Genomic DNA, 27742 nt, shown 5'->3' on the forward strand with positions numbered 1-27742 from the left:
TGCTTATGCTTGTTTTAGCTGATTTCCTTTTACTTATTTCATGTATCATGTACTTGTGTTCATTAGGTAACAAAAGTTGTTAACTTTAAGATAAATCTCTCGATTGAGCTGAGTTTATCAATTTCAGTAATTTCATCTTTAACTATAGCAGAAAAAACTAGGGAAAATTCAACATGTTTAAGAAGATGGCCAGGCCAGACTTAATGGGGCTTACATTTTTCAAGTCTTGCTTCGAATCTTGGTTCTTGGATTTTTGCATACAAAATTTTCAAATGGGTCTCAAAAAAATAATATTTCCAAATTCGTTATGAATTCAATTCTTAATACTAATTAATAGCATCTTAAGCAAAGAAAATTTAAATCTTGACTGAGTTGAATCCTAATAAAGACCAATCAAAATATCCTATCTCTTAAGTTATCCCAATTCCAAAAAGATTATCTCACAAAACACAACAACCTTACTAAATTATATTCATTATCATCATGATCCTAATTAGTATCAAAATTCCAAATGGTACCCAAAATATTTGTTGCTAATAAAAAGGGGCAAGACATGATGTTTTACTAAATCTGATGGCACCACTAGACCTCTGAGATTAGCAAGATTTGCAAACACATAGTCTTCTTAGTTTTCCATGGATAAAAAAAGATTCAGTTTAGTAAAAGCACAATACCTGTTCTCTTCTTCCTCTTCCTTTGAGGTGTAAACTCTGAAACTAACAATCTTGGATGCCCTTTTTCTTGCAGCAAAGGCAGATGAGTTATAATGATAAACAGAATACTTGTTGTTATTGTTGATATGTCACTCCAATATTAATTCATGAAATAGGGTTAAAATCTACCATGGTAGCAGTGACTCAAGAAATATATCTAATTAAAGTGGAATTCATTTTCACTGATTCTTGGCTTCTTCTTTTATCTAGTTTGATATTTACAAATAACATTTCACTTCTTCTTCTTACTCATGATTTTTTTTTTTCTTTCATAGCCTGACAGTTGATGCATATTTTAAGTTTCGATCTTCATTCTCTCGTATGTAATTGAAAAAAAAATAGTCTTCTCTTCCATCTTCCTACCCGCCATTATATATCTATCTATCTTTTTCATCTCATGTTGAATAATAGCAAAATCAAATAGAATGGTATCTTATAATTAGCAATTAAAAACAAAAACTTTTATGCATAAATACATCAAACAATTGGTTTCTTTTGAACTCTTAGTTATTTTTCTTTGTAATTCTGACATGGATCATTGTAGGACTAAAAAAAGTTTGGTAGCATTGTTGGACTAAAAAAAAGTTCGGTAAAAATCACAAAATAATTGGACGAAGTCTACTATTAAGTGAAGGCTGTATATATTGAAACTTAATTCGGCATTAATACGATATAAAATATATCATGTCAGTGGATATAAAGACGAGTTAAATATTAATTTTTCGATTAAATATTTTTTATAGAGATGTATTAGATGGTAGATGCCAATTTCTTAGGTGGCGATGAAAAAAATAGAAATATAAGAGGAAACTCAAATTGTTTATCATAACAATTCATGTTTTAATACTTTCAATTAAAAAAAAAAACAATTCATGTTTTAATGCAAAAAAAATAAAAAATTGCTAAAATTCAAGTATAAGGATATTTATGATACAAATTAAAATTTAAGGACTAAGCTGAAAACACGCCTGAAGTTTGGGACTGCATGTGAAATATATCCGAAGAATAAAAGGAAAAAAAACAACAGTTAGCTCGCTGTTCGTTATTGCAGAAAAGAAATATACAAGTTCACTTCTCAATATCCAAACTAGAGCTCTGATTATCATTAGCAAATAAGAGCTGCAAGGTATTTAATATTAAGTCTTTGCTTTTGCAATTTCATTTCTCAATTTCTTTATTTCCCGTACAAATTTTATGTGGGTATTCAAAGAAATAACCTTGATTCTTGATAGGATTAATGTGCAGCTTTCTACAATTTCATTCTTGATAATTATACCCATTTATTCTTTTAAGGTTACTGATAATATTTTCAAGAGAGATATGGTTTTCTTGAGCTGGACTCGGCCATCTCCTCGACAACAGAAAGATTTTTTAACCAAGTAAAGAAGTAGATATTTTTCTCTTTTTTTTTTTTTTTTCTTTATTTAGTGGTTTTATTTAAGTTGCTTATGTAGATTGTGCTTATAACTTAGGTCAAGTGCCTTCAATTATGACCCCAAATACAAGGGAGCTACTGCAAAACCAGTAACTTCCCTTAAAGAAGACAGTGAACTTACTAGAGATGGTTTCTTTGTGAACCATGCTCGTGTTTTACTTGGTTCTGGTCTTGATACTTTTGATAAGGGCAAGTCAGCTCTTCAAAATTGGAGGTTAGTGAATTGTTTTTTTTCTTTTTGTTTTTTTTATTGGTATTCATAGTGAGAGAATTAGATGTAGTGGAAGTCGTAATTACAGAATTTTGATTGTAGGCATTTCGGATTGAATTGGGCATTTGTTGATCCGAAGACTGCGATTCAGAGTGGGGTGAAATTTTGTGTTTGTTATAAGGAGTTTTTGCCCTGGGTCATGATGCCTCTTCAGATGATTTATGTTAAAGAGAGTAGAAATGCTAAAAAGAGTATGGCTTCGTTTTGTTTCGGTGGTGGTACTCTCCAAGGTCACTTACTGGTTAGTGCTTCTTTGTTTAGTTATTACATTTGGATGCTGTGTATGCTTTGCTATTATCATTATGTTGAAATTCAAGTTGACTTGCTGAGGTTACAATGAGTTGGTCACAACATACTTATTTTTCGTATCAATGTAGAAAGGAAGTTTAGGATTCTTATTTTCCATGCTTGATTCATTGAAAATCTTAATCATTGCAGCTCATAGATAGCAAATATGATAGTTTTAAGCAAGCATTCAAATTAGATCTGTAACTCCTTTGTTTTTTTGGTCCATAAACACCCACAATGGCATTGATGCAACTCTACCTTCAAAATTGATTGGTGGGTTACCTAAAACATAGAAATAGTTTGACAACATATTTATAAATCCACGTGGTGATATTGTTTGATATTATACGAAGCAAAGTGAAGCTTTTATGACCTTTATATGAACATGCTGCCTTTTATACCTTTGATCTTTATTTGAAATCCATGTTCCCTATTTTAATAAATTGTCGTCTCAACAGTGAGAAGTTTTCCCTTCATATTTTGTGCTTAGATTCAGATGCATCATGGATTCTTTAGACATTTTCCAATCAAATAATTGACTGCCTAACGAACTTACCTGGATACCATGCTGGAGCTTATGACAAGTGTAAATTAGAATTTTGTGAATGTTTACTAGTAATCATGTTTTTAACATCCAAAAGTGATAACATTTGCGATTAAGGCAATGAACTGTTCAGCATTAATGCGTTCACCTCCTCTTTGTCATTCTTGTTTGAGTACTGTTCCTTGTAATATGACTTACTAGTGAAACTACTAATAGAACGATGAATTGAAATTAATGATTTTGGAACAGGGAGAATAAAGTCGACGAATTCATCTAATCTGAAGTATGAGCATTATCTAGGTCCTAATAGCAACAATTTAAAATGGTTATTCTGCGTTTAACTGTATCATTAGAAATATTTTGTTGCATTCTTTCTGTTAGTTGATGCATCATGCATGTGACCATGTCCTGGCTTGCTTCATTAGATGACATGTGCATTAGCTTGCGGCAGGTTTCTAGCTACCACCACATTGATATAATGGCATGAAAACTCTACTTAGACCATCTAAGCTCTCACCATAACTTATTTTGCTTGCTGTGTTGCTCCAAAGCAGGCTGGGGAAGAGCGTTTTTCAATTGAAATGGATGAGAACAATCAAGTGTGGTACGAGATACTTTCCTTCTCAAAACCTGACCACTTTCTGTCCTTTATTGGATACCCATATGTGAAATTGAGGCAAAAAGATTTTGCCAATCAGTCTGCCAATGCAGTTTTAGAACATGTCAATGCTTCATAAACCCATGTAGCATGAAATGTAAATATAATGATGGATCATTGTCAAATCCAAATGTAAACCCGGCACTGAATATTGTCTTTCAACTACTTGATGCTGTTTGTACAAGGCACATACTTGATGAACATTGTCGGCAAACAGTGCTCAATATAGAGGATAAGTGCATGGACCCTCGGTCAATATTTTGAGATTATTTATTCGGAATTGCATTTCTATTGATTGGTTTCTTTATTTCTATTAAACCAGCCATGACTAGAAACCAACCAGTAAAAATGCAACTAATAAATAATGTCACATGTTACTATGTAATTAGTTTATCTAAAAAGAATATTCTTTTTTTAGTTTGCCATATCTAATTCTTTTTGGGATACCTTTTATTCGGAAGTAAGATCGAAATTAAGTATTTTTTTTTTAAAAAATCGAAATATTGTACGAGTTAGATATTTAAGTCAAAATTTAGGTATCGCTAAGACTATTTACCCCTAATAGCGGTTGGGTTGGGTGAAGGTAATTTAACATATTGTGCTTTGCGGCACTCTTCTAATAATGGCTTTTGCATATAAGTATCAATATGATATTTAGCTATTTGAACAAATTAAAGAAATAAATTACGAGTTCATCTGAGCAAAACCTGCTCCTAAGTGAAAATGCATTTCATGCAGCTCAACCAGTAGCTAAAAGATCTGTTAATATGGAATTACTAATGCAGTTAGCAATACTCAAAAAATAAATGTGAGTTTAATCTATTCTTTTGAAATCATCAAAATATAAATTTAGTTTTAAAAAATATCATTATAAGTTTATTTTTTAATTATACGTCATTTTACTAATCTCGATCGTCAATGGGTCTATATAAAATTTAAATTATTTATACAAATTAAAATTATACAGGTCAAATATTAGTAATTAGATTTCAAGAGTAGATAGAAATTTTTAATAAATAAAGACAATAAATTTGATTAATCAATTGTGAAATACTATATATAATTAACTAATCTAGTAGTTAGTTATATTAATAAATTATTAAAATAAAAATAAATATTAATCTTTATAAATTTATAAGGTATCTCACACCTATAGTAAACTTTCAAAAATGAGGTATAGATGCAATTTCTGCCTATTCAAGACTAATTTGGGTTATTTTATTAATATGAAGTCACAAGTCCGGTCACAGCAAAGAGCTAAGATGAGCAATTAATAATGCAATTGTTAGCAGAATGCTTTAGTGATTATAACAGAAATTGGGTTGCAAGGATTGAGAAATAATCATATATTACTAGCACATGTATGTTAATAACAACTATACACACACACAAAGATTATTGCTGAAAAGAAATAACAACTGCACATTAAAGAAATAAGGGATACATTATATAATTTACCTAATAGATGAATATAAGAAAAAAAAAAAACAAAAAACAAAATTAAATGTTAAAGTGTAGAATTATAGTAAGTACATTTTGAAAGGGGACATCTCTGTCAATATCTGCTCTAAATCATCACCACTAGCAGTCAAAAGGATTATATGAATTCTTGAGAATTTCATCTCAAAGTACAGTTAAATTTGATATATAAAAGATGTTCCCTTATCCAAAGATAAGAGATGACTCTTGATTTCGATTATCATAAACTGTAGCCCTGTTTTAAGATCAAAGCTACTCACCATAGGCAATTTTTCGATCAATATATACTCCTACTTCTTAGAAGAACTAGAAACTAAGCCATTTATTGTACATTAGAAATCCCAAAAGCAGTAAATACTATAGGTGTGTTGAACTTTTAGAAGGCCAGATGGTATACTTTTTTATTGCTTGAACCTCACATTTTAATCAAGATTTCATTCTTTTTGACAGAAAGAACAATAATGAATTTATTATAAACGGACCGCTTAACCTAAATATAGCGTTGTTGAGATATTTTTACAAGAAAAACAGAGTAGGATAAAATTTAGAAAGGAAATGAGTGCAATCAAATAGAAAATGAGTCAATAAGCACAATCAACAAACTACGAGCGATTAATATAAGAATGAAAAAAGCTTGTGTGTCCTATACTAACCTCCGTGTGTTTGTGTTATTAAAAAGAAATGGAGCTTCCTCGTTCTTGACTGCAGAAAAGCACTTTAGCAGCACAAAAGTTTTAATGTAAAACCAATGCTTATTGTTAAAAGGAAATATGCTCTCTAAATATCACTATTAACAATGCCCTAATTACTATCTTTGCACAAGAGTTTTTGAGAATTTCATCTCAAAATTATTACTTATTTGAGATCTTAATGAAACTCTTTTGGGATCATTGTAGTTGCAGCCCCTTTAAAGGTAGAATCTTATCCATGCATCTCATTATACATTCCCCATAACTATCTATTTTGATGACAGCTCAACCTCTATGTTTGTCCAGCCAAATATAACATTTAGTTATTAGTTTTATCCACAGAGATGCAACTAAAACAACTTGACTATGACTTCAATTACTATGGAGTCTTCCACCCCTACTTTAAGATCAGGAGCACATAAGCAAGTGTCAAACTCCCATAATGGAAGAATCACAAACTGAGCCATTTTTAATTTAACAGACCCAAAAGCAGTAAAAAATTTGGTCCCAAGTCATTGCCTCGTTTGCCATACAAATTGCATATAGATCTTAACAGGGAAAACAAAAGCTTCAGTCTTATGCCAAACATAGTTCAAATTGTTGACACTGGTCAGATGCTTTCCATAGAACTGTGGTAGCCTGATAGTAGAAATAAGGAGCTAAATCAACTCTTAGAACTTGCTTTTTCTTAGATGAGTATAAAAAGGTACTTGTAGAAGTATGAAGATAGTCTCATTATATCAGGTTGCCTTTCTTAACAATTGTTTTTCATTTTCTAAATGTAGTTGTGTTGTTATGCGGTTTTGCCTGTTTCCTAGGCTTCATTTGTTGATACTGTGGAAATAAAGTTTCGTGCTTTTAGAGGGAAGTCAATTATCAACAGGAACAACTTCAAAGCAATTATATCAACGAAGTCTGATGGAATTCACCTGAGAGATTAATTAAAAATACACAGCTAATAAAAGAAGGCAATTATTGATTTAGCTGAAATCAAATAGAAGCTTCATAACTTTTCAAACTTACATGAACATCCAAGCAAACATTTGCTTTATGTTGAGCCAACATTGGGTGGCCAGAATATCTCAGAACACTGAGGAGACATGTCTAGTTCTTTAATGCTACAATCCTCCAATTGGAACATACGAATCCTAACATTGTTACTGCTTATTCCTGCTTCATCATCATCTGTAAAGTAAACACAGTTCCCTTTTCCTCCATCTAATTCGCTGGATGAAATGGAGAAAGAACAATCACTACCCAAAACAAATACTTGATCACCTAAGGACTTGACATCAACCCATCTACCCCATTCTTCATCCAGCTTATACACTCTAATGTCAATTGTCTTGGGATATCTCTCACATGTACGCCGATCGGGATTAATATTTCTATATCTTGTAGCCATGGTCTCATATTCATGGTTTCTTTCTCCATCAAGAAAACGATCAACTACATAAAGATCTCCACATGACTCCACCAAAGTCTTCCGGCCACCACGACTATTAAGCAGAGGCGAGTATCGGATCAATTCCCACGATGAATCGATCCAAAAAACAGTACCCAATCTATCAACAACATATAATTGACCTTTATACTCAATAATATCATCAAATCGAAAATCCCCATCATCTAAAAACTCCCAGTACTCATCCCCAACTAGCCAGTAACCAAGTTTTCCTCCCTGAATAATGGCTATAATACCATCTACTTCTTCACTAGAACTTTCAGGAAGTGAAAATGGAATGACTTTATATACACCAAAAACAGAAAACCCTTCTGGGTTTGCCAATTCAAGCTTAAATGATTGAATTAATTCAACAAAACGAAGATCAAGTAAATCCAAAGGAATTGAACAATACCCAACTTGGAAATCTGAAATGGGTTGTAAAAGCTTCAACTTTTCCCTTCTGGATTCTCCAACTTTAATCAGCCATCCCTTTGATACTGAAGAAGAACAATTTATGTTGTGATTGATTACCTCCAAACGATATATCAACCTTCGAGAGAGAACAACATCTACACAGAAAGGGAAAGGAAGACTGAGGATTTGAAGAGGAATTTCTTGATCAAATGAAGGCAATGATACAGATGATCGCCATGAAGTGCACACTGCGCGTAGCTGAAGAATGTCTATGAGAGAATCAAGATGTTCACTGATCATCTCTACCAATTCCTTTGGAAGATCAGCCCATTGGCGCCTAATATCACCCATCTCTATGTCTCCTTCTTTTTCTCAAAATTCAGTTGTAGAATTCATTGTTTTGAGCTGTGTTTTCAAGTCGCAAGTGGTCTCTCCACTGCCGTTTTTTCTTATTTGGAAAAGTACAAGATTTAACCGTAAAGTTTAATTTTTTCACACAAATTATTATGTGGTTCTTTTCATGACATTTTAGTACTTATTAACAATTTGTATTTAAATTCACTAACACTCGTAATCCAATAGTTGTAGCTCATTCATTTAGTGTCAAGTGCTTATGATTCTATCATCATTCCACTCTTTATCAACTTAGCTTTCATCCAAGATAAGCAATATCATATTTATAAAGTTTTAGAAAAAAATTTAAAAGAGAAAAAATAGTTTTATAATTCGATTTTTTTTCAAATTTTAGTCAATTTTAACAAGTTTTGGATGATCTGACAAGATTTTTGCGGTAATCAGACTTTAATTGCCAAAACTATTAAAATTATTAATAAATTTGGACATATATTGTTAACAGTCCGTTTGATACATGAGATTGCTTAATTAAGTTATAGTATTAGTAAATAACACTATGTTTAGTACATATAATAAAGGTTGGGTTTAACAATCCCAATAACTTAGCTAGCTTATGAGATAAGTCTTATCTAAAATCAAGCTTCCCCTGTCTTTAAAAAGTCATATCTAATAGGCTTACTAATCTATAATTAATAAAATTTTGATTTTTTAAAATAACCTTTAGTTTTTATTTTATTTCTCTAAAATGACTTTAATTTTTAAATTTATTTCACAATTGCCTATACTTATATCAGTATACCCTAGAGCGGAAAACAATAGTTTAAATCCAAAATTGATGTAGACTAGATGAATAGACTTAGAAGACGTTCTGAGATAAAAAAAGAAAAAAGAAAAAATTGGAAGATACAAATTTTATATATAGAGCAAAGAGTATTTCAATAATTTAATTATTATAATAATTTATTTATCTAGTTAAATAATCCTATCGAACATAAGTTAAAAAAATAGAATTAATTTTTTTTAAAAACAAAAATACAATGAGTTAATCCTATGGATTAATATATTTGCATCAATCAATGTTTAATATAGGCAATTTTATGGCTTAATTAAGCCTGAAATTAAGTCTAATTTAAGGATTATAAATCCATGAACCAAATGGACCGAACAGTATAATTCTCAAAATATTAAAGTGCCGTATCTACAATAGATTAAGTACAAATTCAAACTTTCTACTTTCCATTTCTTACATCGAAGGCCTTTTGGTTTATTTTTAAAAAATAAGACATCTATAGTTTTTAATTCAACTTTTAACACTTCAATAATTTTTCCTTGACTATTTTAAAAGTAATAATAGTTTAACTAAATTCTCATATTAATAATGTTAAACAATTTATCACTAAAGTATTAAAATATAGAAATATAAAATATAATAATTTCTTAAAAGAAACTATAGAACATAACATTTTTCTTAATATTATAGATGAGTCAATTCATGAATTTGGAATAGTTAAAGTTAAAGAGTTAATTAAGTTATTCCAAAAAAATTAAACATCATAAACACATAGATTTGAAAAATCTTGAATAATTGAAGAAAAACAATATTTTACTAAAGACATATTTAGTAGAAATGCAAATAAGTTATTTTAACATATAGATATCAGATGGTATGATAAATTCCTTAGCTTTTTATTCTTTTGATTAACCAAAAAACAATAGTTAAAAGCCAACTAATTTTTAACTGAATATTCAGTTTGGTGTTTGGTTAAGAAAAAATAAAAAACCGAAACTGAACGGTTGAATTTTTTTTGTGAGCACATGCCGGTTAACCGAACCGTACTCACCCCCTCATTTCCAAACCCTTCAAACAATAATCAGATTTTTCGGATTTAGACCTAAAGAGAAAATATATTCTCAGGCCTAGAGTTTTTTGAGGGGGCTGTACAGATGCTCAAAGCCTATTTAAACTAATTTACTCTCAAAAATAATGTTCTTCCTTATCAGTTTTTAATTCTTATGGGAGAATTGGCCTACAATTGCAAAAGAATATGATGATTTTTAAATCTTTTATACTAAATTCTAGTATATGTATGTACTTAATTCGGAGCGAATTAAGAAATAGAAAAAGAATATAAAATAAAATACAAAAACTAAGAAATAATGAGAATTCTTGATCCCTCATTGTAACAGGTGTCTACTTAATCCGAAGAAAAGTATGCATAAGTTTTACAGAATTATTATGAAGTTATGTAGCTAAAATAGATAGCGAGTACCTAATCAAATTGATCGGGTCATGTAGGAACAAGATTCAAATCTACTGGTCTGCTAGGATGCGCAAATACCACTATTTCTTATTTTGGATCTTCAAAATCATTCCTGCAGGAGATTTGAACCCTCTTTTTTTTAATCCTTCGATACTTTTTTATGGGTACAGAAGAAGAGTGTTGGAATCTCAACTCCCCTTTTTCATTTTATTTTTCATTTTAAGGAATTGGTTAGTCATCTATTAAATTAACAAATACATTAGACTAAAGACTAAATTTTATATTTAATTACATTTACAAATTACAAAAAAAAAGTTTGATTTGACCCTCTCTTTTCACTTCATTTTACTTTGTTTCGAGAAATATGGCGATCAATTCCGATTTTTTCTTTTTCTATTGATTCTTTTCCGATCGAGATGTATGGCTCCATGAGTCTATGTGTCTATATAGATCCTGTTCATGGGTTAAAATATTGCTGTCTTCATAAAGTATTACCTTCTGATGTATTCACAGGGAAGGTTGAACTATAACTGCAATGTTATCTTCCAGGAATAAGAATTCCTCTGAAGGACACCGGATAGGAAAGTTCCATATAGCAAGTTCAATAAACCACACCTGGAGAAGGGGCCATCAACGTAGAACGCCACCTTCTTCTATGTAAGCTTAAAGTACACAACCAGTTGAATGAAATTTACAAGAGACATAACGGAATCGTGAGGGCTTGACGCTCAAATTTATCAGACTTACAAGTTGAAGCTTCCACCTTCTCAACTGCAGAAAAGTTCTTCAATAGCTCACCTATAAAATTCGTTGTGAAAGATTATTACACAAAGATAAAAAGAAGAAGAAAAAGGAAAAGTATAACAATTGGGAAAAAGAGATGAAGCATTATCAGACTCGGATTAAACATAAACATGCTTAATGTTGTCTCAATGTATCTGTTTTATCAATTTTCACTGTCAAATAATATTCACTCTAAGACAAAATCGCTAGTGGTCGAAAGGATCGCAATGCTCTTACTGCTCTCTTTTGCACAGGACATTTTAAGAAATTCATCCCATATTTTAAACATTATTCACTCCACTGAAGCTCTTAGTTATCTTGAGATCATTATCGCCGCAGTTCCTTGAACAGTGGAATCCTATACATGTATCTCGCGAAGTACGTTACCCAAAACTTTATGTTTTGATGGCAACTCAACTTGTTTCTTTGTTCAGTTAAATGTGACATGTAGTTATTCTCTCTTAAGATCAAAGCTCCTCGCCTTTCTCAAGCACATAGCCTAATACCAGAGCACCATGATACTGCTACTTGTTAGAAGAACTAGAAGCTGAGCCAATTTTGTAGACTATATATAGACCCAAAAGCAGTAAAATTTTGGTCCCTACTTACTGCCTTAATAAAAAATGCCACATGTCACTATGCACATGATGTGGTAGACCGAGTCTACTTGATAATTTCTCCTTAAGTAGGTGTACAAGGAGCTTTAATAAGAAAATTCTTCAGGTTTGTGCAAAATGCAAGAAACTATCACTGAACCCCATAAGTTCAAGAACAAACCATGTCTTACTGAATCTATTTAAGATTTCAAAACTAAAACCAGTGAGAATGATACAATAACAATTTATTCATTTTAACTTTAAAAAAGATAGAAAACTCACACTGTTATGGCTACTTACACTGAACATCTGGGCAAGCATTGGTCATATTGAGCTGATATTGGGTGGCCAAAAGATCTCAGAAAATCCAGGCAATGCTGAAACTTTCTCAATGAAATGATCCTCTAATCGAAAAATACGAATGCTATCATTACTTAATCCTTTTCCAACATAATCATCATCATCTGTGAAGTAAATACAATTCCCTTTACCTCCAACAAATTCACCAGATGAAATAGAGAATGAACAATCAATACCGAGAACAAAAACTCGATCACCCAAGGAATTCACATCAATCCATGTACCCCATTCTTCATCCAACTTATGTACTCTAAAATCAGTAGCCCTAGGACTACATTTCCTATATCTCCTACGACGAGCAGCAGCACTTTCACGATCATAATCATCCCATGTCCTTCTTTCTCCATCAAGATATCTATCAACAATATATAGATCACCACAGGACTCTACTAAATTCTTCCGCCCACCACAACCAAACAAAGGAGGTGAATATTGAATCACTCTCAGTGACTTATCAATCCAAGAAACGGTGCCCCATCTATCAACAACATAAAACTGACCCTTGTATTCAATAATATCATCATATTCAAAATGGTTATTATCCAAAAGTGTCCATTGCTCATCACCATCTTTCCAATAAGTTAATTTTCCTTCATGACAAATAGCAATAATAGCAGACTCATCTTTACTAAATAAAACAACTTTATTCACACCATAAATAGGATACCCAGATTGAGTTTTAAGCATAAAAGCTTTACTTAAATTGACAAAATTAGTATCCAATAAGTTCAACACAAAAGGAGAGTACCTAATTTTGTAATCAGATAATGGATGCAGAAGCTCCAATTTGCCATATTTTGATTCGCCAACTTTAACTAACCAACCTTTGGACTCTGAATTTGAAGAAGAAGAAGAAGAAGAATCAGAACTGGGTTCTGGTTTCTGATGGGTAATAAATTCCATTTTGCAAATAGTGGATTGGTAAAGATTTGCATTAAAGTTAATGGGTTGTGGTAGTTTGATAGGAAGATTAGGAATTTCTTGATCAAAAGAGCAAGAAGCAGAGGATCTCCAAGAAGAACAAACTGAGCGAAAACGAACAATATCTACACGAGAATCGAAGCATTTTCCTATTGTCTCTAATAGTTCTTTGGGAAGATCAGCCCATTGCTGTTCTTCTTGTTGCTGTTGTCCACTATCATTCATTGCTCTCTCTCTGACCTTTGTTTTGCAAGAATCTTGGTAATGATAATGTTGTGCCAGAAACTGTCTCTATGTTTTGTTTTAATTTTTTATTTTTCCAATTGACTTGAGCTGCAGTGGTTCTGATTTGAGTCAACTCGAACTATGCGACGGAGACGATCATTATTGAAGGGTAGTAGACAGGTCGTATTTGGCCTGCTCGCTACTAATTCAAAATGGAATTGCTAAATACCATTTATTAATTTTATAATATTAACAAAAAAATACTTTTTTATTAACTATTTCTTAACATTATAATTTCTTAAGAAAATATAATTAAAATTTAATATTGTGTAATTAAGATGGTAAAAAAAATTTCTAACTTGATTAAGATTTTAAATTTGAATTTTAGACATATAATTACATTAGATTTAGTGATTTTAGACAAACTCTTGAATGATATTCGATACACTTTAAATTAAATTTAAATATAATATATATATATAAAATAATAAAATAATTATTTTTATAGTGTATTTATACTTTAGTCAATGACCAAAGTCAATTAATTTTAATCTAAGTCCATTAAATTTGACCCACGATCTATATTCCTTCATGGGTTAGAAAAGATATTCTGGCGAATTGGGCATGTGTTAAATATGTTGCATCTTCAAGGTTTGCAACGCAGAAACATATCAAGATTTGCAGCACCTACTGTATCTTCAAGCTTTAATTACTCAAATCCTTAGCTTTATTTATTTATTTATTTCTTTCTTTCTTTAAGAATATCCTTAGCTTAACATTTCAAGTTCAACATTTGATTAGAAAAAGCAATAAAAATGGTGTTTCTGACACACTTTATCGATCTAGAATTCTCTCCCACTTTAATGAATTTTAAAATAACAGTGGTTCTAATCTCTGTCAGCATTCCATTTACATTTTAAAGGATAATTTCTAAACACAATGGCAATTCTCTCTTTCCAAATGTGGTAGATGTACAGTAGCAACAAACAACAGTCTTCCAGCTTGTTGCAGAAAGCTCTTGTCTGAAATTTCCTGCCAAACCACCTTACTTCTCTTGTCCAACTTAATCCATTCTTATCTTTCCTTGCCCTAATAACCAACTTTCAACCGTGTTATTGCCATAACTTTTGGGTCTAAATTTTTTATGAACTTGAAGATTTGATTTAGTTTTTGAAAGGAAACTTTGATTCTACTATCAGTTTAAGCAACTCAACTCACACAGCGTAAAACATATATATGGGTGAGGTTAATTTTGTTGTCATTGCTCACTACTTCGTTGGAATATATAGTCTTGAATATCCCTCTCAGGCTAAGCCTCTATGGGGAAGAATCATTTGAAGTAATTATTTAATTCCCTTATATTTTAATTTAATGATAAAAAACAAATCTAAATCTATGCGGCTTTTAATAAATTTGGTGAATTTTTTAGTTTTGATAGAAATGACCGAATTTAAAAAATATTTACAATTTTAGCTAATTACTAATTTTAATTAAAATTGAATAAATTTACAGTGACATGATTTATTTATGTAATGTCATCTCATATGACACGTCAGGTTATCTAATTTTTGTTAAAATTTGAGATCGACTAAAATTATCAATAATTTTACAACTTGACCATTTTTTCTAATAGTAAAGAGATTGGCCAAACTGGTTAAAAAGTCATAAAATTTTAGATTTTTTTATCATTAAACCTATATTTTGTATTATATTGTCACATGTTCTATGGTAGGCTACCAACTGATGATCAACTTCCGATTAGAGGTCAAGTTATTAGTTTAGGTTGTAGATTATGTTTGAATGCTTATAGAGATGCACATAATCTCTTTTGAAGTTGTCCTTTTGCCCTTAGCTATATGGAAAACACTTGGTGATTCTTTTAAGGTAACTTTTTGTTACATTGATGTGTCTTCTCCATTGGATAATTTTACTGAAGCTTGTCAATTTAAATTCAGCTCTCATATTTGAGCTCTTTGGATCATTTGGCATTTTCCTTATAGTAACTTTTGATATACGAATTGTATCAGTCTTTTTGCAGCTTTAAGGTTCATTTTCAGGTCTAATAAAGAAACTGAATTTTATAAAGTGGGATACATGTCTAACTGTCAAGTATAGATCTTCAAGTTGTCTGCCATTTATATGTAAAGGGGAAAGCTTGGGCAAGCTCCTAAGAATACTTCAGTTTTATGGTTCCCTCCTTGAAATTGGGTGAAAGATGTTGTATATAGTGTGTTTCTATCTTGGTAGTTTAGAGCACTTTTATCCTACATTGCTGATAAATTAGTTTCACCTTGAGTTTTATAGTCCACTTAAATTAACATTATGGCCTTATCGTAGTGTACTTAAATTAGAATTATGAACTTATATTAGACTGTAAAAGGTATGTGCGCATTCCGCACGAGTTATTTATGTTATCAAATTTATATTACTAGCCTTCAGACTATGGTTGAAGATCAATTTAAACCGTAATTCTTGCATGGATATAAACATATCTACAAAGAAAGCATCAAACACATTAATAAATATCCACGTAAAATCACTAATCATTTTTCTTTATTTCAGTCTAATCTCTCGACATCTTCTAAACACCATTTTTCCACACACAGAAAAGAACTCATATTCTCTTGACCGTTGGTAACTAATTGAACCAAGTTACAAACTCCAAATGGATGACAATCAATTTTTAAGGATACGTAAATACTTTGTGACTGAATTTAATTCTTACAAATCACCTTCAAATTTTTCATGTCCCTTGTTCTCTAATATAAGATCTAAAATTGCATTGTGTACCCATTAATTGCAAGAAAAGTTAACACCAGGAGTTCCTTCTTTGAGCTTGCCAGGTAATATTGGTGGTGGAGGCGTTTACAGAAATTACTAAGGATTTGCTAAGGCTTGCTTTTCTTCAGCATTAGGTTGGGAACATGCTAAGCTAAAAAAAGCCATTTTTGTGATTCGCAAAGCATAGGAATGTGAATGGCATAAGGTATGGTCGGAAAGTAACTAAATTTTGCTGATTACTATTCCTCAGTAATGGTTCTCTTAATTTGTAGTGCTAAGAGAGTACCAACTTAGATAAAATGTCGGAGTACACTTCTGAAACATTTTATATCAAATATATCATTAGAATTTAAATTTAATAACATTGAAAAAAAATATTTCAACAGTATAAGATACTAATTAATTATCTAAGAAAATCTATAATATATATATAAAAAATATTTTTATTTATAAATATTTAATTAATATGCTAAATAAGTATAAGACGGGTTAAGATTCAGGAAAGTTCTTGGCCACTTTATTTTATATTATATGTATGTTGATTCTTTGAGGTGATTATTGAGAAATAATGGATGCTTTGAGAATTGTAAAAGCACAATAAAAACTTGTCAGCAATAAAATTTGTGAAGTCAAACTTTAACTAGAAACTGAGCAATAGACACATTACTAAGGATTTACATCGGGCATCTTGCTGAAGATATCTTGGCCTGAATATCTGGAAATTCTAGAAGAGAAGTTAACCTCACAATTTTACCATTCTCTACATTGTAGACACCTATATGACAATCACAACCTTCAACATCATCTTCTTGAATGGATTTTTCAGACTTGAAAAATATGCAATTTCCTTTAGCTCCAGAGAAATCCTGACCTGAAATAGAGAATGAATGGTTAAAACCACAGCCAATGAAGAACAATCGATCGCCAATGCTTTTCACCATGTTCCAATCATATTCCTTGTCATTATACTTGTAAATTCTGAAATCAACCTCTTTACTTTGAACTAGATAAAGATCACCACACGACTCCACTAGATAAGTCTCCCCATGCTCACATATTGAAGCTGCAACTTTTTTAACTTTCATTAATGAAAAATCAATCAGAAATAGCGTCCCCCATTCATCTACAACATATATTTGCTCATGGAAAACTATCATATCTCTGTAGTAATGATATTTGTCGTTTATACTAGTCCAAATCCAATCTTAATCCTCAAAACTCCAGTAACCCAAAATACCAAGCTCCGTGATTGCAAAGATGGTGCAATCTTCTCTTCTAGTCCAAGCAAAATCAGGGTAAAAAATCACTTATTTTAACCTGTACAAGAATTCTTCATGTCTATTTGTGGTGTATGCTTTGCATATTTCAGAGGCAAGATAATTCCTCAAATACAATACCTGACCATGCAAATTAGTATTCTCTGCTTGTGAGAACAAATTAGAAAGGCTTACTTTATGCTGATGCTTCCCTCCGATTTGCACCACTTGATGTTCAGCCTTAACCAACAAGAATCTGCTACAAGAAGGTGATATTGGTTCTAGTAGATATATAATGGATCGTGAGAATGTAAAATTGATGGCGTCGGTTTCATCATTAGACAACATTGGCCAGCGAAACAATATGCCATGAACAAAATCAGGGAGAGGAAGATCAATAATAGGGTAAAGAGAATTCTCCAAGAAACAACAAGGAGCTGAATTCCGCCACGAACTGCAAACGCTGCGAAAACTAATAAGATCAGTTTGATGAGCTTGTAGAAACTTGGCAATTGAAGCTAAAGCCAGCATGGGAATATCAGACCAAGATATCAATTCCCTGTCGACCTTGAACATTTTCAGTTGTGAAACATCCATGGCAAGGTCACACCAAGAAACCCTGTTCTCTATACCTGTTGATACCCGTTATGTGTGTATACAGTCATAAATATCATGCACGTTATTAGATATTGCCTTATATTAGTGGAATTCTAGTTCAACTAAAGTTCCTAATAGAAGAATCCTAGTCTAACTAGTTAAGGGAGTAAGCTAATCTCATGATATATCTTTGGTCTGATTTTAGGGAAACAAAAAAAATCTCTGAATATTTAATAATTGGATTGGATAAGACCGTTTATGACCAGTAGCATAATGATGTTATACGTCATTGCTTAAATCATACATGCTCTTTAAGAACTCAGCCAAATAAGAAATGGGCAAGAGCCAAGAGACAAATCTGATTGCCATCAACAGCTACAGTGGAAAATCAATTTTTTCTTTAGACATTTCTGAAAAGTACTTCCAGTTTTGCATTGCTCTCTTGCACTAGATAATTTTCTTGAAAGTGTTTTAAGTTTTATTTACATTATTATCTGCTGTAGCTTTTGATAAATCTATTGATTTTTTATATCACAGTTATTTTCTGTCTTTTATCTTTACTTTGTTTTCCTTAAGGCCCAATAATCAGTCATTTCCTTATATATATACACACACACACATAAGACTTAACAATGGATAGTAGACATTAGATGAAAAGCCTCCAACCCGAGAGAGTCCCCAGTTCTTACAAATTGAGATGTATACTTCATTATGGAAAACAGGGCTTGTACTTATCACAGAAGAGAACATTCATATTGAAGCTAACCCTTTGTTTAGGATGAGAGGAAATTGTAGGAGAAGGAAAGAAGGGTGGGGTGGGGAAAAACTAAAAAAAGGTGGGGAATTGGCATTTTTCCTTTTTTGGGAAAGTAAGGGTACATGAGGAAATAGGAAATGAAAATAGGACAAATTTCTCCTGGATCCACCATTTTTATTCCCTAACTCTCTTTTTCTCCCTTACCTTGCCTTTCTTTTTTCCCAAACAAAGCCTAAAAGAATATTCTTCTGAGAACTAATCCGCAAATTTGAATATTAATTCATTTTGGTGAAAGTATATCATCATTGATGGGTTAAAATTTGGAATTGGAACAATAATTGTACTAAACTTCAGTACTATGGAACTGTCAAAGATACCATGAAAGTTTCAAACATAAAGAAAGATTAGTAAGTAGAACAAATTGAATTGAATTATTACTAGTCTTTCCAAACACACTCCTTAGTCTAAACAAATACATAAACTGCAGCAACAAAGGTTTCCACTCGAGAGAAACCAGTATTCTGGCAAAAATTTACATGAGGTTGATACATAAACAAACTGCAACTGCATAGCTTCTTGCATATGCAATTACAATAGCCGGCGATTTCAACACAAGATTCCCAAACCACTACAATTTTTTAAATCCATCATCAATACTTCCTAACAATTACACACAGCTATTGAACAAGAGAAACATGAAGTGAATCACTTGCATTCATGTTATCAGATATAAAGTGGCCCAATTTTGGAGAGTGGATGCACCAGTTGAGAATGACCAAGAAAACAAGATCCTTTGACACTGCTATGATCTTTTAATCTGAACACACGAGCATCATAACCACTTAATTCTCCACCAAAATCTTCATCATTTGGATCAGTATAATATATGCAATTCCCTTCCCATCCATTGAATTCTTTAGCAGAAACAGAGAAACTGACCTCATTACTCACAACAAAAATTCTATCATCCAATGATTTGACATCCACCCATCTCCCCCATTCTTCATCAAGTTTATAAACTTTGAAATCAACAGTTTTAGCTCCACATCTTGGATAGTTTCTAAGAAGGTTAAAGAACAACTCATCAGTATTAAACCTTTCTTGATTAATAATGTGTTCACCTTCATGACCTTGCCATATCCTCCTTTCTCCATCTAGATACCTATCAACAACATAAAGATCTCCACAAGACTCCACTAGATTTTTCTTATCACCACAGCCGCACAGCGGAGGTGAGTATTGGATCAAATTCAGTGAAGAATCAATCCAAGAAACAGTTCCATTTCTATCAACAACATAATTTTTTTCCTTGTAGAATATGATATCATCATAATGAAAATTTCTATCATCTAACAGAGTCCAATTCCTGTCACCATTTTTCCAATAACCCAATTTACCTTCATGAAAGATAGCAAGAACACCAAAGTCACTAGCATTAATATCATTCATTCTAGCACGATTTGGAAATGGAACAGCTTTATCAATACCCAGAACAGGACGACCAGTAGCAAGTTTAAAAGTACAAGATTTAGTTAATTCTACTAACCGGAAATTCAACAAGTTCAACATCTTTGTCATCATACCAGGAGAAGGCTTAATCTGACGATTTGAAAGTGGGATCAAAAGCTGCATTTCCCCACGAGTTGATTCCTCTACTTTAGTCAGCCAGGAATTAGGCCTTGACAACCTCTTCCCATCACTGTCATCATCATCATCAACCAGCTGAAGACGGCAAATTGTGACAAGAGAAAAGAAAGCATCAGCTAGTATAGGAGGAGGAAGCTTGAGGAGAATACTGGGGAATTTCCTATAAGAAGAAGAAACAGAGGATCTCCATGAAGTGCATACAGCACGAAATCGGTAAACATCTATGCGAGAATCAAGATGTTTACTGATGATTTCTAGCAGTTCTTGTGGAAGATCTGCCCATTCGCGGCCGGCGGAATGTCCGTCCATATCTTCTTCTTCTTTCTCAGATTGTTTGGTGAAGACAGCACAAAAGAAAGAGTTGCAGTAACAAAATGGTATTGGGTTTGCTTTTGCTTGATGGTTAATTTTGTGACGAAGGACTGTTATTATAGCTCCAATGTCTTTGTCCTGTTTCGTGCTTTCACATGTAAATCTAGATGTTCGGCTCCAGATTTATCAGGATTCTGATATTTTTGGGCTACCGATGGATGTGATCCACGTCACTCATTTTATTATAAATGATTCCCGGCAACGAATGGATGAATGATACTGAATCTCGAATCTTTTATATTTTTCCTTTTGCAAGTAACAATCCATTTCTTTTATTTCTTAAAGTTAAACAATGCTGTAAAATATTTTTTTTACGGCACATTTAAAATTAAATAAAATTAATTATTTATTTCGTATAATATACTATTGTTATTATTATTTTAATTATAATATCAAATTAATAGATATAATTTAATAAAATTATTGATATTTAATATTATTTATAATACTTAAAAAAATAAAAAATAGCAATTCTTAATTTATTTAAAATTTTGAAATTCTATAAATATAAATAATATAAATATTATTTAAAAGATATTTATTAATTAATTTTAGTATTATATAAATTAATACTATTAAAATAATTAATATTATTATTTCAAATTAAAATTAATTTATTGTTGAATATAATATTAAAATATAATTTATGATGTTATTATTTAGAATTAGAATTACTGTTTAATTAAAAAATTAATTTAGTAGTTAATATAATATTAATATATAATTATCTTATTATTTTTTAGGATAGATTTAAAATTATTATCTAATTAGAGAATTATTTATTAGTTAGTATAATATTAAAATATAATTAATATGTTATTTTTTAGGATTAGAGTCAGGATTTAGTTAGGAATATAACTTATTATTTAATAATTTAATAAAAAAATTATAAAATTATATATAAGTTTGAATCACATGTGTCAAAAATAAATATACATATCAATACAAAGATTTTATGTGTCAAAAGTTAAACACTCATGTTAAAAAAATTTAAATTTCAGAAATTTATATATATATATATATATATATATATATTTATTTATTTATTTATTTATATATATTATTACGAAGAAATTATAACTTAATGAAAGTTTAAGTACTAAAGTTTTTCTTTGGACTTAATACTGAATCTTATTAATGAGATGATAGAAATCAAAGCTACGGTACATAAGTATCTTGTCATATTATATAAATAAGATTAATGAGATAAAATAGTACTACAGTAAAATAAATCATAGTATAACATATAATATTTTAAAATTATATATACAAATATTACTATATAGACAATTAAAATGAGACTTAAAAAACTATAACTTATGATAACAGAGAGTTTATCTTTATTTTAACGGATCAAAATTGGAATCATGATTTTTTATTTTTGCGTAGAGATTATTTCTATATAAATATTATTATAGAGAGACCTTAACTCAAATATACTTATAATAATTTGTGTTTAATTGTTAATTTAATATATAAATAAAGTATATTAAATTAGAGAAATATTTATGTTTGAAATCTAAAATGTAAATTAGTTTATGTCCATTTCACAAATTTAAAATATTTTATATTTATTTATTTGAGATAAGAAAAATGAAGGGATTTATATTATAAAAGATAATACGATTTTACATATAAAAAGAAATCTACCTAAATATATCATTGCAAAGTTCAAATCCTTCCCTTTTTCATTTTTCAAACAAACATGGCTTTAAGGAGCCGTGTATGAATGCTAGACTTAATTGGAAATTCTAAAAACAATTTCTTATGTATCTTTCTTTATTGGTTAAGATATAAGACCAAAGAAGATGGTGCAGTTTTTAGCTGGCAGAATGTTATTGTTGTGGTTCGTGTACGTGAGTGGTCGTTCCATGCAATAAGATACAAGATCCCTTTTCTAGGTGGGGCATTCTTTATTTAATGCATATATAATATATATATTACTAAAAAAGATTTAATTGTAATTCTATTGACCAATTAAACTAATGTATGAGTAATGTGAATTTTATCTTAGAGAAAAATAAAAATTAATCTAAATAATTCAATTTATCACAACATTTACACATATTTTTATCTAATTTTATTTCAAAATTAACTAATTCGAAATAATATTAATATAACTAATTTTTATTTAGTTTGTTTATAAATAAATGATAAATTTTTTATCTAAATTTTTTAACTGATAAGGTTCATTTCTATACTCGATGTCTAGCTCAAATAGTAAAAACATTTGTTTATGAGAGTGAAAAATTTCAAGTTCGAGTCATTTCCTCTACATTAGCCGAGTTTTCATCTTTATAACGTCTAGTACATGGCTGTTGGCTACTAATAAAAAAAAAAAAAGAATTTCATTTATGATGTATTTTTCTTGATTTTGTTGATTCTTCTTTCCATTATAAGGATCATTACCAACTATCTTTTCTTTCTCTTTCTCAACCCTATCCCTTGTTTCTTTATCCTCTTTCCATCCAATTTATTTGTACTTTGTTTGGTTTAGTGGATACTGCATGGATAAGGAGGAAAGACATAGAGGAAAATGATGGATATTGATTATATGGTTGAGTGAGAATGAAAGGAGAAGTCCCATTCTTCTATAGAACCCATAAGAAAACCTCAATCCTAGCAGATGGAATCATAAATAAGATTTAATTTTTACTTTGTTATTTCTATAAATTCCAATTCCTTTTTCCCTTTTTCATTATTATCTAAGAAATTATATTTACACCAAATTTAGCTATGTTCCAAATCTAATTTGTAAAGCCAAGATTTATAGTTCTTTTTCTTTTTGTCTTAAATAATACTTTTTAACTTTTTCAAAAAATGCTCCATTAAATCTAAATTGTTAACACTGTTATTTATGTTGCTGATACAGAATCCAATAAAAATAATGCCTAATAATATAGTTATATGCAGACAAATATTTTCTAATTATATATTTAGACACTAATATTATAAATAATACATAAATCAGTAATAATAAACCATTTATATGTACACAAACACACTGCCTCTGCCGACATCATAGCCTACACAAACACATGCCTTTGTCGACACCATAAATAGATACCGAATCACAGATTCATGGAGTCTTTTTCAGAAAATAGTATATTGATCATATATTCAGCAAATGGGTTTTTGCTAATTTTACTTTTTAAGGTTTTGTATTACTTCCAAGAATCATTAAGCCATGATTAAATTTAAAATCATTTTACTATCTCCAAAAATTTTGATTAAAAATTGTCTATATAAAGAACTTTGCACTTTTTATTAAATCTAGTACGTAATTTTTAAATTTTCAATTTCAGTACCGTATTTTAATATTAATTTCAATTTTTACCTGCAATAAAATTATTCTTCAAATTTGTTGATTTTGAGCGAACTCCGGCAATATCAAGAAAAGATTGGCTTAATACTAGAGTTATTATTATCGTTTAAATACATAAAGTTAATTTTTTTAATTTTAAAATTTTATTAATTTTATGTGCTTAAATGATAACATTTTAATAATGAGAGTGCTAATTTAGTCTTTCATTTTCTTATTGTTGCCAGAGTTCACGTTATATAAACAAATTTGGTCAATAATTTCACTAGAGACTAAAATTGAAATCAATATTAAAATATAATACTAAAATAAAAAATTATAAACTATGTGCTATTAGCAATTAGCCTATATATAATTCATCTTTTTTCTTCTTTATTTATTCCCTTAGAAGATGTTATATCCAAATTTGACTTCGGTGGCCAATCGAATTCATTTGCAGAGTTTAGTCCAAACCTCTCGTAATTTTTAGCTAAAAATTCATAAAGTCCAATCATAATTAAGGAATTATTGTGAAGATGCCGTGAGAAGTGAAGCACATAGTTACATAACAAAATGGGAAAAAGGTTTTGAGTATTCTTTGAAAAAAATTTTAGATAGATTTAATTTGCCACATCATTGGTAGATAACAATAATTAAATATTTGGTATATATAGTATTATATATTAAATATTGTATTTGTACTAGTGGGTCTATTTATTTTTATGAAAATTAAAAACTATTCATTATAAATGCAACAATTAATAAATAATATCAATCAGTTAGTATTATCTACGGATGATATAAGAATTTTAAAAAGAAAAATAATGCTACACAACCTATTCATTTAAAATTGAAATAATTAATTAAAAAGATCAAAATATTTTGTATAAATAAAATAAAATAAAATAATTTATAAATCTTAACAAGAAAGGGACAAATTAATCATTTTACAAAAATATTATAAGCTAATCAAATTCTAGAGCTACTCATGTATTTTGTTTTTGAAACATTTTGTGATCAAATTATTTTGAGAAGTTATACAAATTTAATCTAAAATGTCAAGACAAAAATTGTGTCAAATTCTAAAAGATATCTAATAATCCTTTCTCACTTGAAATGTTCATCCATACTAATCCTTCCTCTTATTATTATATGCTTCCAATGAGTTACAGTTGTAGTGCAATGCTTCTTGATAAGCTCTACTACCCAACGGCTTTTAATTTGTAACGTGGAACATCCTAGTCCCTTCATTTCTGGGTTTATATGGAACCTTTGTAAAGGACAAAAGAATTTCCTTTTTATTTTTCTTTATATGTATTAAAACAGTTTTTCCTCTCAACTAATAAAACAACTGTCTTTCGTTTTGATAGTTGACTAAATCAAAATTGCATTGTATCTTCAAACAGGTCTCAAAATAAGATAAATATATATTTTTATAATTTAATTTTATAATTTTGTTAATGTAAAATAGTTACAAAATATTTCTATTAATGATAAATTCATGTATCAATAAATCTATGTTTAACTTATAAAAATGAATATTGTTATATCTTTGAAGAAAAATCAAGATTTATTTAATTTAATGAAAAAATCACGTACTATTGATTTTATTTTATTTTAGAAAATAAAATAAATTATGTTTGAATTATTCTTTTTTTATCTTTTTACGTTAAATAATTATAAAGTTAACTTTTAAATTCTAATATTCTATTTAAATTTAAAAATTTAAAATATATTTAAGTCATTATCACTGTTTAGATTAAATCTAATTAATGAAAGTTTGACCGTTTATTTTTCAATCATTTTGAAGTGCATAAAAAATTATTTGAATTATTCTTGAATCTTATAAGAATTTTATGTTTAAATCAACGTCAATTTCTTTAAAATTATTATAATAGTTAAGTTGTATGCTTTATATAACTTAAATTTTTCTATCAACTGATTTTTTTTTTAAATTATTCTTATTAAATTTATTAATAATAATTTATTTTAAATCAATCTCATATAATTAATTTTATATTTTATAATAAATGAAAAGTTACACTTAATAATTAAATAATAATTTTAATTACAATTATAGCTGAAATTAGAGATTATTTAATAGTAAAATTTAAATTCTAATTCGTACTTTAAAATAATTTTTTAAATTATTTTTATAATAAATACAATCTAGCTAAATAAAATTTACTACAAATATTTTATTAATTTATATAAGTAAAAGTTAATATTTATATATTTAAAAAAAATTATAATTATTTAATATATTAACAATCAACTACCAATTATTACATTGATCGACGGAACAACCATATCAAATAAATTTGATACGAGGAAGATCTATTATTGAAATTTGATTCTTTATTTTTCCTTATTTGGAACATTTTTGTGTGTTTTTAAACAACTTTTGTGCCTGAGAGGAGATTCACTTTAAAACCTCTTGAAGTCTTTTTGGTCATTTTACAAGAAGACTCTCTAGAAACCTTTGCTTTACAAAGGAAAACAATAAGTAGTGGCAACAATCTATTGATTGATTTCTTTCTGAGCAAAATCTATTGGTTTCTTTTCATTTTGGTGAGGAATCTAGTCACATATGCTAACGTGGCATATATGTGCCAAAAAAATATGTTATGAAAATTTAAGGAAAAGACTTTAAATTCTTAATCATAAATGACGTAAGTTTCAATTTTCATAAATTTAAAATATTTATTCAAAAGTGTAAACTATAATATAAGAGTTTTTCTAATTTAATTAGAATTTCGATATTAAATTTTATATAAATCATTTTAAGTGATTAAATAAAAAAATTTAAAATATTTAAAACGGATTCAAACTAATACTAAAGTATCATATTTTTAGATTATAGTATCGTAATAAAAAATAAATAAATAAAACGTATTATTTCTTATTTACTTATAAAACATAGTTATATATTGGTATGAGACATGGTAATATTTTAATAATATTAATAAGTACCGGTTTTAGCACTAAAATATTAAAAGAAGAAAAAGAAATTCAGAGCAAAAGTGGAAAGAGAAAACCATGGGACAAGAAACCACTGTTTTTCTGGAAGGAGCTTGTGGACAAGGGTTTGAATCTCATAATTCCTGCTTAAACGGCTGATCCAAAACCACCTGATTACATATTTATAGCTCAATAACATAATTAAATATATAAATAAATAAAAGTGTTGGCCGCTGTTCTTTTTGTTTTTTTTGGGGGGATATTTTATTATTTCAATATCAGTTCAACATATGCTGTTTCTAGAGAAATCCTTACTATGAATAATTAATCCTAATAAAGGATAATGATGTCTTTTAGGATAAATTGATAAAATATAATATATTTGTACTGTTTTACGATTTTAAATATATATATTTTTTAATAAAGAGATATATTTTACTTTTAAAAAATTTTAATTTATAATAATTTAGCCATATTTACTCTGATTAGCCATTAATACCATATTATCCGTATTTGAAGACTTACTTTTAGAGCTTACCAACTCTAAATTTCATTATTTGACTTTTTAAATTGTAATTTATCGATTAAATGATGAAATTATAAATTTTTAAATTTAAAACATATGTTATAAT

General features: G+C 29.4%; 3 protein-coding genes across 5 annotated transcripts; 1 reads left to right on the top strand and 2 right to left on the bottom strand.

Annotated features, from left to right (window-relative positions):
• Nucleotides 1–1710: 1710 nt before the first annotated feature.
• Nucleotides 1711–4182, top strand: LOC8268723 (UPF0548 protein At2g17695). 2 transcript variants are annotated; one of them, XM_002521622.3, is made up of 5 exons: nucleotides 1711–1839; nucleotides 2007–2092; nucleotides 2186–2362; nucleotides 2462–2660; nucleotides 3806–4182. In XM_002521622.3, exons 2-5 carry the CDS (start codon nucleotides 2034–2036, stop codon nucleotides 3986–3988), a joined length of 618 nt encoding a protein of 205 aa, XP_002521668.2. In that variant the 5' UTR covers nucleotides 1711–1839; nucleotides 2007–2033; the 3' UTR covers nucleotides 3989–4182. The 2 variants fall into 2 exon arrangements, with proteins under 2 accessions (XP_002521668.2, XP_048230778.1); XM_048374821.1 differs by lacking the exon at nucleotides 1711–1839 and having other exon boundaries at nucleotides 1861–2092.
• A 2344-nt stretch (nucleotides 4183–6526) lies between these two features.
• Nucleotides 6527–8408, bottom strand: LOC8268724 (putative F-box protein At1g65770). 2 transcript variants are annotated; one of them, XM_025157802.2, is made up of 2 exons: nucleotides 7101–8408; nucleotides 6527–6716 (listed from the first exon to the last, which is right to left on the bottom strand). In XM_025157802.2, the coding sequence occupies exon 1, from the start codon at nucleotides 8287–8289 to the stop codon at nucleotides 7126–7128; it is 1164 nt and encodes a 387-aa protein (XP_025013570.1). In that variant the 5' UTR covers nucleotides 8290–8408; the 3' UTR covers nucleotides 6527–6716; nucleotides 7101–7125. The 2 variants fall into 2 exon arrangements, with proteins under 2 accessions (XP_025013570.1, XP_002521669.1); XM_002521623.4 differs by lacking the exon at nucleotides 6527–6716 and adding an exon at nucleotides 6743–7006.
• A 2605-nt stretch (nucleotides 8409–11013) lies between these two features.
• On the bottom strand, nucleotides 11014–20959 carry LOC8268725. Its single transcript, XM_002521624.4, has 6 exons — nucleotides 19556–20959; nucleotides 19379–19457; nucleotides 17537–18107; nucleotides 16966–17380; nucleotides 12233–13504; nucleotides 11014–11351 (listed from the first exon to the last, which is right to left on the bottom strand). The coding sequence occupies exons 1-5, from the start codon at nucleotides 20783–20785 to the stop codon at nucleotides 12257–12259; spliced, it is 3543 nt and encodes a 1180-aa protein (XP_002521670.2). The 5' UTR covers nucleotides 20786–20959; the 3' UTR covers nucleotides 11014–11351; nucleotides 12233–12256.
• Nucleotides 20960–27742: the final 6783 nt, after the last annotated feature.

This window comes from Ricinus communis, chromosome 5 (genome assembly GCF_019578655.1).
Source record: "Ricinus communis isolate WT05 ecotype wild-type chromosome 5, ASM1957865v1, whole genome shotgun sequence".
NCBI classification, from domain to species: domain Eukaryota; kingdom Viridiplantae; phylum Streptophyta; class Magnoliopsida; order Malpighiales; family Euphorbiaceae; genus Ricinus; species Ricinus communis.

Bases quoted from the DNA above. Each gene is read 5' to 3' on its own strand.
- LOC8268723 (XM_048374821.1), top strand. From the start codon at position 1,908: ATGTGGGTATTCAAAGAAATAACCTTGATTCTTGATAGGATTAATGTG. The intron at 2,093-2,185 runs GTAAAGAAGTAG...CTTATAACTTAG, and splicing joins CAGAAAGATTTTTTAACCAA to GTCAAGTGCCTTCAATTATG. The intron at 2,363-2,461 runs GTTAGTGAATTG...TTTTGATTGTAG, and splicing joins TCAGCTCTTCAAAATTGGAG to GCATTTCGGATTGAATTGGG.
- LOC8268724 (XM_025157802.2), bottom strand. From the start codon at position 8,289: ATGGGTGATATTAGGCGCCAATGGGCTGATCTTCCAAAGGAATTGGTA.
- LOC8268725 (XM_002521624.4), bottom strand. From the start codon at position 20,785: ATGGACGGACATTCCGCCGGCCGCGAATGGGCAGATCTTCCACAAGAA. The intron at 18,108-19,378 runs GTATCAACCTCA...GGGTATCAACAG, and splicing joins TGCAGTTGCAGTTTGTTTAT to GTATAGAGAACAGGGTTTCT. The intron at 17,381-17,536 runs GTTAAAATAAGT...TCATTACTACAG, and splicing joins CATGAAGAATTCTTGTACAG to AGATATGATAGTTTTCCATG.